Below are 15,077 nucleotides of genomic sequence, written 5' to 3' on the forward strand. Positions count from 1 at the left end.
GCCAGATTTAATTACATAAGAACCTGTCTAAAAAAATACCATAGTTAACCCCAGGGATAGAAATATGGTTCAACAAATGAAAATCAATAGACATATGTAAATGGAAGTTTCTTGTCCTGTTCCCTGTCCCAGAAGCTGCTTCCCAAATTACCACACAGAGGCTTAATATAGCAAATAAATGCTCAGTTAATAGCTCAGGCTTATTACTAACTAGCTCTTACACTTTAAGGTAATCCATATTCCTTATTTATGCTCTGACACATAGCAGGTTCATCCCCTACTCCCTGACTCTGCCCTTCTCCTTCCCATCATCCTTAGTTTGGTCACCCTGCCTATACTTCCTACCTGGCTACTGGACAATCAGCATTTTATTAAACCAATTTGAGTGACAAATCTTTACAGTATACAAGAGGATTATTCCACAGCAGATGTAGAAAGAGTATTTGATAAAATTCAATATCCCTTTGTGATAAAATTTCTAAACCAGCATATAGTATGAGTAAACCTCAATGAAATAAAGATCATGGCAAATAAGCCATATTTAGCAGGGAGAAAGCCAAAAGCTTGCTAAGATTTGAAACAAGATAAGGATGCCCACTTTCACCATGTATATTCAACATAGTACTGAAAATCCTAAACAGGGTAATCAAGAAAGGGAAAACAAATAAAGGGTATAAAATTGTAAAGGAAGTCAAACAGTCACTATTTGCAGATTGTATAATCTGGAATGATCTCATATGTAGAAAGTAGCTGCAAACTATTAAAGATACAAATTCAGCAAAATTAAGAATACAACATTCAAACTCAGTAGGGTTGATATATACCAATCAAGAAAACAATTTATAATAGCTGTAAAACAAAAATTTTCCAAAGTCAGGAGAAATTTCTTCAACAAAAACTATAAATACATATGAAATAAATTTGGGAGGAGACACACAAATGGGAAGTCATCTCATATTCATGGATTGCAAAAATCAATGTTAAATGTTCACACTGCCCAAAACAAAATGTAGATTCAATACAGTCTTTATTAAAATGCTAGAAACAATATTTGATGAATGAAAAAGAAAATATTAAAATTAAATCACACCACAAAAAAATTAAATAACCAAAGCCATCATGACCTAAATGAACAAAGCAGAAAGCAAAATACACTACAAGCCATAGTAATCAAAGAAATATGGTATATCACCAGGTGTGATGGTAAATGTGTCTAATCCCACCACTCTGGAGGCACAGGCAAGCAGAATATATGAAGATATAAAATAATAAAAAACAAAATACCTAATAATCCAATTGAAATGAGCTTTATAATTAGTTCATAAGAAAAGCATACAAAGGGTCAATATATGTGTGTAAAAATACACATCACTAATCTGGAAGGAAGCACAAATCAAAACCAGAGTATTATCTCCTCCCAGTGGGAACCGTGGTTAGCAGTGGTGAGGGTGTGGAGAAATGGGACCCCTCACACATTGCTGGTGTGGACGCCAATCTGTACTCCCACCGTGGAAGTCAGTGAGTAGCTTGTGGGGAAAAGAAAACAGAACTGTCATAGGATCCAGCAATCCCGCTACAGGGAATGTGTCAGAAAAGACAGGAGGGTCAGGACTGGAGAGGAAGCTGACTAACTGTGAGCCTGGGAGCAAGCTTTCCTCCATGTTCCTCACTTGCTTCCAGGATGGGGCTTGACTGGGATGAGTGAGTGTTAGCTTTTTTGAGGTTTCAGACGGGATGGGACAGGGATGGATTATGGCACTCAGGAGTCACAGAATACTGAGTATTACAGCTCGGATGGAAAGGTGTTCGGGCACTCGGGAGCCAAGGACCACCACAGGTCACAGTAAGCATAGCAGCTTACAGCCTTGCTTCAGGGAGAGGCTTCCCTAGTGCCTCAGCTCTGTTGGGGCAGGAGAGGGTTTCCCTAGCAGGAAATGGCTAAATTGTTATAGTTTGGCTCCAGTCCCCCAGAGAGCAGAGTGTAACAGCTTGGCTTAGGCAGGGGAAGATTTCCCTGGGCAAAAAGTGTTACAGTCCTGCTCTGCTCTGCCCCGCCCAGTGAAAGAAGATCTTCACCCAAACCTCCTTCAAGAGATTTATTGGGAGGGAAGAATCCAGGAGAGTGGCTGCCCTCTACCAGGGTGGCAGAGGACAGCTGGGCAGCACGAACAGCCACAAGCTGCACAGACACAGGGTTTATATAGGGATTCTTGGGGGGGGGTGGAGTTTTCCAGGGTTGGGATTGGTCAGATTTCAATCCCTGAGCTCAGGATGGCTAGAACTCCTGCTCAGCGATTGGTTGGTTTTCTGCACAGGGTTAGGGTCAGATTGGGCTCTGGTTTCAGGGCCAAAGTGTGTTTCTTTCACAGGCTCTGACTCCAGAGACAAAGTGTGTTTCTTTGGCACTGGTTTCAAGGCCATGGTGTATTTCTTTAGTTCCGGTCCTCTTTAGCCTTTTGGCTCTAGATTTAGGGCCAGGGTGCATTTCTTTCACTGGCTCTGACTCCAGGGACAAAGTGTGTTTCTTTGGCTCTGCTCAGAGTGTGATTCTGTGGCTGGCCCCTTTCCCTTACAGTGAGCCGATCGTTTTCTCCTCCAGGCGATTCCCGAGCTTCTCTCCTCGGGTCTCTCGGGAGCCAGAGTTCTCCGACCCGGTTGGCGAGGGCGGGCAGAAAGCTTCTCCTGAGACCTGGGACAGGCGGCTCGGTGTCCCGCCCTCTGCGCAGACGGTGTCCCGCTCTCTGCGCAGACGCAGTCCTCCTAGGACTCGCCTGGCTCCTCCAGCCGGAACCGCCCACCAGGTTAAGACATCCGCGCAGGCGCAGTCGTCGCTTCTGCTCCACCTAGCCGACTTGGGCTCCTTGTCTGCGAGAGCCTAGCGCCCTCTAGCGGACGGCCTCCGCGCAGGCGCAGTCGGTGCCTATCCGGCCCGCTCAGCCCTGCCTGCTCCGGGGATGCCACCGCGCAGGCGCGGTCGGTGCTTTCTTGCGGCTGCTCAGCCCCGCCCACGGAACCCCGAAGCGTCGGCTTGGGGGCGGGGCTCTGGCGGCGCAGGCGCCGTGGGGAGGCGGCTCCGGCAGTCCCGGCGGGCCGCTGGTGAGGCCGCGGCTGGCGTTTCTCCGGTGCTGACGGGCCGCGGGGGCGGGCCCGGAGCTCTGGCGGCACCACGGAGGCTCAGGCTGTGTCCGAGGGCTCGCGGCCGGGCTCCGCGTGCCCGGAGTCGGCCCCTCCGGTGACGGTGCTGGTGATGCGGCAGGACGAGGCCGCGGCGGACGGCACTCCGAGGCCGGGCCCGGCGGGGAGCGAGGCGGTGGCGGCGGCGGATGCGGAGGACGAGGCGGGGGACGACGACGCCGACCTGCTGGACCCCTCGGACCCCGCGGGCGGCGGCGAGAGTGCGGCCAGCCCCGAGGAGCCCGAGGACGAGGGCGCGGAGGGCGGCGGCGCGGCGCGCAGGCGGGGCGCCAAGACCTGCACCTACCAGGGCTGCCGCGAGACCACCAGCCAGGTGGCCAAGCAGCGCAAGCCCTGGATGTGCAAGAAGCACCGCAACAAGATGTACAAGGACAAGTACAAGAAGAAGAAGAGCGACCAGGCCCTGGGCTCCGCCGGCGCCCCCGCGGCCGGCACGGGCAGCGTCAAGCTGGAGGTATGCGTCCCGGGCCGGGGCAGCTGGGTGCAGCCCGGCTCTGCACGGATGCGGGGGGCTCCCACACCCGCTCCCGGGGGGGCCGGGCTCAGCCTCCACCCCGATCCGGTGGCGAGTGCGCAGACAGCGGGGACCCCAGCTGACACCGGTGCCTTGGAGGAGGAGATCTGCCTGCCCCTCTTGTCCGCAGCCCCTCCCCGCCCAGTCCCTAGCGTCCCGCGTGTTACAAACCCCCGTCCCCGGCTGTCAGTGTCCTCAGTGCCCCTGTCCTTTTAACCAGCCGTCCCCCGGAAAAGTTGGCTCGTGGGCGGGGCTGGTGAGTCTCGGAGCGCTTTGGGGGTTGCTTGGTGTGAGCCGCGTGCGTGGCGGGCGAGGGTGAAGAACCACGGTGTGCCCTCTGCACTCGGGATTCGCCTCGCTGAAGTTTCAGCTCCCTCGTCTGGGGGCCTATGCGGTGTTTCCTTCAGGGTTATTTTCGTTAGGTGAAGATTCTAATGGGTGCGCATTTCCGCTCAAGCTTAGCCAAATCCACCTAAGTGTTTGAGCTGTTTACAACGAAAAAGAATCCCTAAAAAGTAGGAGGACTCCTTACCTCAAAAATTCCCTTTGGAAGGGGAATCCTAACACTTGTGGAAGTTTGGTCTAGATGGCTCAGAATTGTTTCTACTACAAGCGTCTTTGATTTTGTGGTTCTTTGCATATCCCAGGCCCTGAAGTCCACCCTTAGCAAAGTCTCCCAGTTTTCATTGTCATACTGTGGCTTTATTAGGGACAGAATGTTTCATTTAACTTCAGCAACGTCGTATGTAAGGGAAACTAACTATTTAGGTTCTTCCGTATCTGGGGTCAGCACTGCTAATTGTTTATGGGATTCGATGTCTCAGGGTAAGGTTGCTGTTGCAGAACTTGCCTGTTTGCTGTGTACTGTGGCTTCACACCTGTGATTTCCACAGAGAGCTGTGTCGTTTGTTTCTGTGAGCAGTGTTTTGCTGCCTCTCCCTTCTTGGGGGGTGTGAATCGGGTGTGAATCCGGTATCTCATTAGCAGTAGATTGCTTTGTCCCAAAGCAGGCAGACTGTTTTGACTTAGATTGTTGTGTGTGAAGAGAATTTGGTTTCACCTGCCAATCTTCTGCAATATTGAAAACAGCTTGCAGGTAAATTCCCCTCTGCCCAGCATCTTTGGTTTGAGGACTTACAGGAAGCTGAAGAACCCAGGTTGGAAAGCCTGCAGGGAGGAGTCTTACTTTGAATTAGTTGCCAGCACGATGCCTGTGACTTACCAAGAGGCTTTCCCAGGTTTCATAGGAACTCAACAAAAGGAAGAAAATCAAAGACATGTTCATTATAATTGAATTGCCTGCTGTAATGGATACTAATACAGTGTTAAATGTTCTTTCATTGATCCCAGGAAAGCACAGACAACATACTTTCCATTGTCAAGCAAAGAACAGGATCTTTTGGGGATCGCCCTGCAAGGCCTACTCTTTTAGAACAAGTGTTAAATCAGAAAAGACTGGTAAGTGTTTTCTCATAAAGTAATTTAGGCCTGTTAGAAAAAACTGCTGGTTCTCCGTGGAACTGTTTTCCCTTTGTAAGACTTTAAAAGTTGCTCAGTGCCATCAGAACCACACAGTGCCTCATCACTGGACTGGAGGTGCCCCCCCCACCCCAGGACTGCACCGGAAGGAACACCCTGAGCCCTGTTTCTTCACTGATTGACCTTTGTGCAAGATGAGATTTTAAAACAGACTCTAAATATGTGAGATAGTACTGTAACGTACTGAGATACAATTACAAATATTTAATAAGGGTCTCTGATATAAAGCAGACTCTAAGTTTGTGAAACGGTACTGTAATGTATTGAGATATAATTACTAATATTGAGTAAGGGTCTCTGATATAAAACTGATAGAAGTGATCAGAGGTCAGTCAGAAAAGGAGTGATTGTTTGATAAATACTGGAATATTTGAACAGTAATTTGAAGGAAAGAAAGAATGTAAACCATACTTACTATATAAGTTTTTGTTAGAATATTAGAAATTTTTTTCAAAAATGAATTTGGATTTTATCTCAGAATTCCACATTGAGGTTTTATAATATCAAAGACTCGTGAAGAAAAGATTTAAACTTGACAACATAAAAATGTAGACAAAGACAATGCTGAAAATTAAACTGCAAAGTGATATGGGAAAATAGTAAAAGATCATCATTGTATTTGATACTTTGTTATAACATTCCCCCACTTGAAAGACTCAGGCCGGGGTGTTGCCTGGATTTTAAAGCTCAAACAAGCAAACAAAAATATGATAATTCCATAATAATCCATTTTCCCTCTCTTCTCTTTAAGTCATTACTGAGAAGTCCAGAAGTTGTCCAGTTTCTGCAGAAGCAGCAGCAGCTATTAAATCAGCAAGTTTTGGAGCAAAGACAGCAGCAGTTTCCAGGAGCACCAGTGTGAGGGGCTCACGAACTACCCTGGATGAATGGGCTTTTTATACTGATGGTGACGTCCTGATAATCAGGCACTGGTGGTGCCCACCTGGAATCCCTGCGCTTGGGAGGCTGAGCTGAGAGGATCCCAAGTTCAAGCCTGCCTGGGCTACTACGTAGCAAACTCCTTCCTCAAAACAGAGGCAGAGAGAGGCTGTAAAAGACACTTTCCTATAAATGTGCCTGTGCATTTGGGGATAAACAAGTATTGCATTTTTGCATTGAATCCTTTCAGATCACTATGAGTTTGAAAAAAGTCACCTTTACAGTTTTAATATTTTTCTTCAGTTGTCTCACTGAAGCTAATGAGGCAGTTGCTTTCTGTGGAAGTCATAGCATAGTAATCTCAATTCATCTAGCACCATGATCTCATCATGAGGCATGGGAAAGACCGTGTTCTGGGTTGTAGTGACAACAAACAAAGCTGGGCTGGAGTGAGGGGCCAGGCATACTGAATGTTCTTCGGGGTCTGATACTCTCACAGCTAAATGTTACCTTGCCACTAGTGCACCTCAGCTGCAGTGATAACCTGAGGTCAGAGCGCCAGGTCAGGCTCTTCTGAGAACCTTTCTTTACAGCCAAGGCTGCCGCTGTGAGAGCCAGGCATGGTCATACCTGTGAGGAATATCACTGATCTCTTCATGTAAGCTAGAGAGGAGGCATTGAAGTGGGCACCTGATTGTTTGTGTCCCTCTTCTTTAAAGCTCATTGTCTCTGTTGAATCTGTGGACAGTTCAGACATACTCCGCCACCACAGCCAGGGCAGAATTGGTTTTCTTGGATGTGTTCTTAATGTTCTTCATAAAGGAGAGCCTGAAAATGGTTTGTCAGTCATTTTCAAAACTGCACTACTTTAGCACTCATTCCTAAGTACTGTTAAAGGAGTCATGGATTATCTGGGTGTGTATATATAATATGTATTTATATTTGTACTTTCTCCTAGGAAAACTTTAGAAAGGCAAAAATACCATAAGATAGAGAATAAAATGTCAATAATATATCCAGAAGTAGGTTAATAAATGTGTCTCAAGATGGACTCTGCAGAAATGTGCTAGTTGGTTAATTCCTAAGCTCTGAAATGTATATGATGTTAAATTTACAGCTATTACAATAAGTACTCAAGAGCTGGGGATACAGCGTAGCCTTAGAGCACCTGCCCAGCATGCTCAAGGCCCTTGGTTCAATCCCCTGCACCACCACATTAAAAAAAAGGGGGGGGGGAGGATGTTTTTCTTCAGTTTGTGTTGTATATTTGTGTAGCTGAAAAAGATCCTTTTGCCAAAAGTATTAAAGTCCAGTTGTTGACCTTTGATTTTTTTTTGTTGTTGTTGTTGTACTTATTTCTTTAGGTGCTTCACACCAGCTATAAAGGAGTTCATTTACTATTTGGTACTGTACTTACAGTATTGGGAGCCTTATTGTTTCTCTAGACGTGCCGGTCTGTCCACTTGCAGCCCATAGGCACGCCTGTCCCAGGATAGCTGTGCATATGCCCAACACATTTGTAGTGACAGTGTCATGTTGCAGTCTCAAAAGGTTGGACATCCCTGACAGAACTTGTTAACTTTTGTAGCAAAATAACCCAGCTTATACTTCTTCAGTTATAGAGTAAGAGAGAAAGTGTGACATCAATAGAGATAAATGAATGGATTAGATTCACATTTTAAGAACTTGGAGATGGCTTAAATACTTGTCAAGCCCTAGAGTAGATCACCCAGGGGTTTGGAGTCTTTCTCTGGAGTATTAAGAATAAAGTAGATACCCATTCATGAATTTAGATAGGAATTAGGATAGATTCCAATATAACTTAACTATTACCTGTTACACTGTAAGTTTTTGTCCCTTAAAATCCTTCAGTAAGGTTTTTGCTTTAGAGTAGATGTATTACAGCTGACCACACTCCCCCATTCTACATACTCAGTTTTGGCATGTATTAGGTTTTTATTTACCTATTCCTCAATACAGGATTAACTGACATGAGACTTGTTTTGATCAGCATAGAGCTGAACCTCTGAGGGTTTCGAACATTTGCACTTACATTTTTAGACTCCCACCTCTGTAAAAAGAAGCTTTTTCCTTGAGAGGAGCCTTCCCGCCAGCCTGGTTCTAGAGCCGCATCAGTCCCAAATAAACACACAGGAGGCTATATTAATTATGAAGCTGTTGGCCTTGCTTGTCTCTTACTGGCTAGCTCTGCTTTAAGTAATTACCCCATAATGTTAATCTAAGTATGTCTTTTACTGGAGAATAGTTCCGGGCTCCTACCCCATGGCGGTTACATGTTGACTCTCCTCGTGTTTCTCCTACCCAGAGTCCTTTTGGACTCCTAGTCCCTCCTATCTAGATTCCCTATTGGCCAGACAGTGCTTTATTGACAAATGCACAGGACTTCCCCAACACCCACCCAGTTACCATGGTAACAAGACCTACCCTACACAAGGAATCTGAGATAAAGGTCTATGGTCTGATCTCCGTTGTACCACCTGATAGCCTGACACGTGTCAGTAAGGCTATGTGACATAAGCTATCATCCCTGAGAGAGAAGTCTGATGCCAGCCTAGGCCAGCTAAGCCTTGCTTAGATGCACAAAACCACCCTGTAGACCTGTAAATGGTAAACAGTTAATGAAGGCCATGGGGTTTGATATTTACTGAGTGAATGGTGCACTTAGTTGTTTTTCCCTGGATGACAAATTTTAAAATTGGTGAACTCCATCAGCTAAAACAGTGAAGACTACATAGATCTTACCCTGCAAGAAGCAGATGAGATGGATGGGCACAGGATTCTGCAGGCTTCCTGTGAAAGGAAATGTACCCAGCCCCCATGATTTAGAAAAAACTATTTTTCTCCAGCGCCTCCAGAATCAGCCTTGCCAGCACCTCAACACTGGCACAGAGACTGGCTTCAGACATGTGGCTTTCAGAACTATTGTCTTGTGGCATTTAAACAGCAGCAAGGCAGGAGGGCTCAACTATCAGGCTCCATGTATGGCCTGCCTAGACATGGCTTGTTTTGTTTTTTGTGAGACTGCTAGCTTGTATACCAAGCCACTAAACCACAAGCAAAAATACTCAGTTTAAAAGGCATCCCCCAATATTCTAAGACAGACAATTCTGACTCTAAGTTGTGTACCCTCTGCCCCTTCCCAAGGCTTTCTGAACCCCAACCAGCTCGCAGCTGTAAAGTTTAGAATCAGTAGGACAACTGGGGCCCGGAAAACAAAAGCGATTTGCAAACACTTCAGTCATCTGCAGGTGCATAAGTTTCTCTTAGAAAACATTTTAATCCATTAGACATACTTCATGGCATATGAAAAATAAATGACTTTTAGTGAAAGTTTTCCTTACATATTACATGCTAATCCTCGTAATACATACGTGTTCCTTGACTAACATGCATAGTGCTGAGTTGCTAAGATAGGATACTCAACTGGTGTGTATTTAATTTACTTCTTCCATTATTTCACCATACAAAGGGTTTATTTAGTCGTAGCCTGGTGCTAAGCTGGGGAGAAGCTGTCAACCACCTCTAAAATTTCTGCAAAGTATTCTTAAAATTACACATATAATGCCAATTATTCCAAGATGTTAAAAATAAAGTGTGACCAATGTTTTTACAGCATGAACAATTCTTAAAAATCTTTTCAAGTAGGACAGCTTATGATTAAGCATCTTAAGGAACCACAGATAATACACACAGAATTATTACCTAAGTTTGACAAAAAATGAGCCCAAAGGTGTGAGGTCTATCTACAGCATTGTCTACCATAAACCACCAGATGATGATGTACGGCATTTCCAGGACAGAAAGCCAGGCTGCCAGACCAAAGGCTGCTCTTGGAGGTCTGTTTTATATTCATTTGAACTCATCTTTAACATATTCGAGGGCTACCTACCCGTGTACAGTTCAGCTGTTGAGTTCTAGCAGGTAAGATATGGAATGCATGGTATAACTTGCTTTATTAAATATATACATGATATATCTGGCACTCATTCAGCGTTAAGCAAGAGCTTGACGTCCAGCAGGCAATGTTTATAAGATGCTTTGCTGTTCTTTCTGTTGCCATGATGGGGATAACTTGATCATTGGAAGACAATGGCAGAGCATTCTAAACACCCAAGTGTGTGTGTGTGCTAAAAGGTGGCATCTTTTTAGCTCTGAAGCAGCTGTTAGCATTATCATCCTGCTGAAACAAACTAATCAAGTCTTATTTTGGTTAAGACTCACACAAATACTGACTCCAACATGGCGATAAACACCCCGCGTCTCGTGGGCAGGCCGAACTGGTGCAGTTCTCCATTGTACGACCCTGCCCAGGGCAACAATGTGTAAAGACCTGGCCTGCCAACTTTCCTCTTCATCCTGTAAAACAACACTACACAGCATATTTCTGCTTGTCTGTATCATGGAATGCAGGCCAAATGGTCAAAGGAGTCTGAAGTCAAGTATTACATTATGAACTTTTTAGATCTCTTAGCAGTTGGGGGTGGGGGCTGATTAAAATGTGACCATGTTACGAGAGCAGAAGGCTAACATCCGTTTAATGCTAAATTCTCTGATGATATATGCACCTATGCCATGATTCCTTTCTCAAAGAAATCAGGCACACTTCAATATTTTGTCTGCCTTCTTAATACCGCAAGGAAATCCAAGTAGTTGGTTTTGTTTTTAAGCTTCTACTTTTGTTTTGAGGCAGGGTCTCACTGTATAGCCTTGGCTGTCCCGGAACTCATCATATGTAGCCTTGAATTCACAGAAACCCGCCCACCTCTACCTCTGAACAGATCGATTGGCTACATATTGCCGGAGGAGTTTGAGCACTTGGGGGAGAGATCCAAAGGACTGTGAGAAATCTGAGACAAGGGCTTTGTGTCCTTGAATGGGTGGGTACTTGGAGAAGGTCTGCCTTACAAATGATTTTTCCGAGGACGAAGCTGGGGAAATTACCAGAAATATAGGGATGCAAGGAGTTGGCATGGTGAGAAATAAAAGTAGCACTTATGAAAAGATAAATTACCTAACTGTTCTTAAAAGACATAAAATTTCAATACGGCAGTAATTAAGAACTTGATTGCATTCTTTTATAGTCCAAGAAGATTTGCATGTGTGGGTTTTATGAGTTCTGAGTCTGTGCAAATGCTTACTGTCACATTTGCAGCTCCCTGGAGGTGGGGGCTGCCTCCAGCGTAGGTTCGATTCCGCAGCACCTGACATTGTACGTGGTACACGCAAATGCGCAAGGCAGACCTAATGAATCAATGAGCTTGGGTTTTTCTACACTCTAAGTGGGCTCCCAGGCTTTAGTGCGAGACATAAAAGAGTGTCTTTTGATATGTATACATCATATACATTTATGATATATATGTGATAGGTTTTATAGATACACTAGGCATGGTGTGACTTGTCACATCATATCTATCTTAAATACAATCGAATGGGAAACAATAAATGCATGTGTGTTGATGCTAGGTAGAACAGATTAAACGAAGGAAACTTAAGATTACAGAAACTCTACCCATTACAAGCATAAATGCCATCTTAAACAGTGTGCTTCCCAAAGGGCATGAAGTAAACTTACAAGCAATGCGGTGATCACCGAGAGGCACACACCGTGATATCTGGAGGCAATTTCCCTTTATCATCCAAAGGAGGAAGTAGCAGACTTTAATAATACATGCACACTGACATATGCATGTATATACATAAGACATTCCTAAAGATGCCTTATTGTTCCCTACCACTGTTTCCTCAAAAATGTAGGACACATGAGACATTCCCATCTCACTTGGGAAATTATACCCAGGCATTTCATAGCTTTAGAAGAGACAGCCAGGATGTAACCAACTAATAACTTAATCTAACATAGGTGTCGGGCTAAGCAATATGTAAATATGATTCAAAGACACCTCTAGATCGCCCCCAGGGCTTTGCTGTTGTCTTAATCTTTGTAACTAATTGGTATCTGCCACCAGGAGGAAAGACTTGGCAAAGGGTGCCCTACCTTGGGGGCTTCAGTATGAGCATGCTGGACAGTGCATGTTGTCACACGATACTCCTCCCAACCCTTCAGTCTGCGGCGGCTTCAACTGTGCACAGAGTGCACCCAGGCAGACACAGCCATCTGCAGGTCCCCCGACAGGGGGCGCTGGAAGACTGGAGCCCGACTCCCAGAGTGGAAGTCCCCTGTGCTCCTGGGACCGAGCTCTGGACTAACGCTGTCACTATGGCTCGTCTCGGACACTTCCCCCTTATTAGCCTCGACTTTTTAAGCAGTGGCCACATGACTGGAGGCTTCACAGTTTCTCCCTTTCCAGTCACAGTTTCAGTCTGTCTGAACGTACCACCGACGTCGCTGCAGTACCTGGTTTTGCATACTTCAACTTCAGAGATAAATTTTCTGGGGCTCATCTTACAGACCACTGTGGGTTTGACTTCCTTTCTTGCCATTCACATTGCACGTGAGATGTTTTCTTTTAAACCATGTGGGTTTGACTGGGTTTTGCTCTAGTGCTCCCAAGCCCCGTCCTTTTTGTTAGTTTGTTTTTGTTTTGGATTTTTTTCTTTGCTTTTTCATTTCCTTAACAAAAGCAGCTTTGTGTTTACTCAGGGGAAACAGCATCCTGCACAGTGAGGAGCCGACTGAAGGGGCCTCGGAGTCTGCCAACGCCCTTTACACACTGGTTCCCCTCTCCCGGGAGACATGGGTCCTCATCCCAGCACGGGCCTGGAAAACGCCGTTCTCGAACCACACCGGGCTAGCCCAGGTTAACCAGGCAGCACAATGCAAATGGTGACAAAGCTGTGAATAATATGCATTATATGTATTTACACCTGCATCCAGAAACTTCCATTAGCAGCAGGTTGAAATGACAGAAGCCACTGCCTGCATCTGTTCTGTGGCCGCGTAGCTGACGCCCTGACTGTTAAGACACTGAAGAAATGGGGTTATGCGGGGAGCCCATCTGAGTTAGAACCTTGTCCAGCCACTGCAGTGGTCCATGGAGATGAATCTCAATCCAGCAGGGGGTGCTGGTGACATCCTGACGATGATACTCAGCTCCCCAACCCTGCAAAGCAAGGAAAGAGCCCGTGATGAGGGATGTCCTTCTGTATGCTGTGACCATGTTTCTCTTAGCAGTTTAATAAAACCCTGATTGGCCAATAGCCAGGCAGGAAGTATAGGCGGGGCTACCAGACTCGGAGAATGCTGGGAAGAGGGAGACAGAGAAGGAGCTGCTGGGAAGACAGGATGCCAGGAATTCTCCAGTAAACCAAAACCACATAGACTTATAGAAATGGGTTCATAATTAAGAGCCAGCTAGCCAATAAGAAGCCTTTGCCATTGACTAAACAGTTTATAATTAACATAAGCCTCTGTGTGTTTATTTGGGACTAAATGGTTACAGGACCAGGTGGGACAGAAACTCCCATCTATACCAGGCATTTAATCCCAGCACTTGGGAGGCAGAGGCAGGTGGATCTCTGTGAGTTCGAGGCCAACCTGGTCTATAGACTGAGTACCAGGATAAGCTCCAAAGCTACACTGAGAAACCCTGTCTCGGCAAAAAAAAAAAAAAAAAAAAAAAAAAAAGGAAAAAAGAAACTTCCATCTACAAGCCCAGACTGAATGATACCCCTTTGCCAGAGGTCACCAGGCAGAGCACAGGGAAGGCTTCCTGTGAGAAGTGGAGCCTCCGTGGAGCAGATTCATCAGAGAGTCCAGGTCAGTCACGGTGTTCCCTGTTAGCTTACTTACAGTCAGACACCCATTTAGCGGTGATCTGGGAATCTACACATCCCGTGGGAGATGCTGTCATCTCCCCTTCACAAGGAAAGGGGCTCACCAGCATGGTCCACTCTTCACGTGGAAGCCAGTGTCAACACAAAACTGCTACTCATTGAAGATCTGACACTGGATCTAATAAAAATTAGCAACTCTTGATTTGGAGGATGGAATCTCAGAGCTTAGAGTTTGTTTCTCTTCTGTCTCAGGCTCACTCAGAAATTTCCTATTTATCTCTATTAGAAGGACAGACAGTTACTAAAATGACAGACAGATAGATAGACAGGCAGGCAGGCAGACAGACAGACAGACAGACAGGCAGGCAGGCAGGCAGGCAGACAGAAGATGGATACATAGATGGTAGGTGTTCATATGTATCCGTTGTTCACCAATGGAGACTTATTTAAGCATTAAGGAGGGATTTCAGATTATGTTTGTTAGTGACTGGAGAGAGGTCTCCGTGGTTAAGAGCAGTGGATGCTTTTGCAGAGAACCAGGGTTTGGCTCCCAGCACCCACAACCACCTTTAACTCCGGCCTCTTCTGGCCTCAGCGGGCATAGTACAGATATGCACACAGGCAGGAGCCATACACATAAAAAACACGTGTGTTTCTTACCAGTATTCAGCTTAACCACACAGCCTGGTCACTCACGGTCACCTCTGTGGGCTTGTGGGCCCACCTGGCAGTTGACTATTCCCCGTATCTCCATCCTTTCTGACTCTCCCATGTCTGCTTCTCCCCGAAACCCTCTGGTTTTCAGCAAGACCTCATCACCAGCAAAGTTTACACTTGAGAGACACACAACTGAACCACAGAAGCTCTCGATGAAATCTTAGAATATTTTAAGTATATCGTATTCATAGCTGCCCTCAGCTTCACACAGCCAAAGAGGCTGTGGGTTAGACACTCCTGCATCTAACCCTCTACCACCACGATTTTTGTGGGGAAAGGAAAATGAGACTATCAGAGACATAAAATTTCAGCCACTAACACAGAAATAAATTATCTATCTTTCTAAATGTGTAGCTCTGTCCACTGGTGCATCCAGGGATCTTTATACTGCCTGGCCCTCCTCCAGCTTGTTTGCTGACTATTTCTCTCCTCCCTCATTTTATAGTTGAGTCTGGGGCTCCCAGTCCTCTGTGTTTAA

General features: G+C 45.7%; 2 protein-coding genes across 2 annotated transcripts in view; one reads left to right on the plus strand and one right to left on the minus strand.

Moving 5' to 3' along the window:
* Window positions 1-3,089: 3,089 nt before the first annotated feature.
* On the plus strand, window positions 3,090-7,454 carry LOC101823038 (regulatory factor X associated protein). Its single transcript, XM_005077463.4, has 3 exons — window positions 3,090-3,649; window positions 5,060-5,167; window positions 6,000-7,454. The coding sequence occupies exons 1-3, from the start codon at window positions 3,248-3,250 to the stop codon at window positions 6,108-6,110; spliced, it is 621 nt and encodes a 206-aa protein (XP_005077520.1). The 5' UTR covers window positions 3,090-3,247; the 3' UTR covers window positions 6,111-7,454.
* Window positions 7,455-9,401: 1,947 nt separating this feature from the next.
* The window catches only part of Smad9 (SMAD family member 9), a 44,557-nt gene continuing 38,881 nt past the window's right edge, over window positions 9,402-15,077 (minus strand). Inside the window, exon 6 of the mRNA XM_005077464.4 lies at window positions 9,402-13,209. Coding sequence (XP_005077521.1) covers window positions 13,066-13,209 — 144 coding nt within the window. The 3' untranslated portion in view covers window positions 9,402-13,065. The remainder of the gene's footprint in view (window positions 13,210-15,077) is intronic.

This window comes from Mesocricetus auratus, unplaced genomic scaffold, assembly GCF_017639785.1.
Source record: "Mesocricetus auratus isolate SY011 unplaced genomic scaffold, BCM_Maur_2.0 Super-Scaffold_100011, whole genome shotgun sequence".
Classification (NCBI taxonomy): Eukaryota; Metazoa; Chordata; class Mammalia; order Rodentia; family Cricetidae; genus Mesocricetus; species Mesocricetus auratus.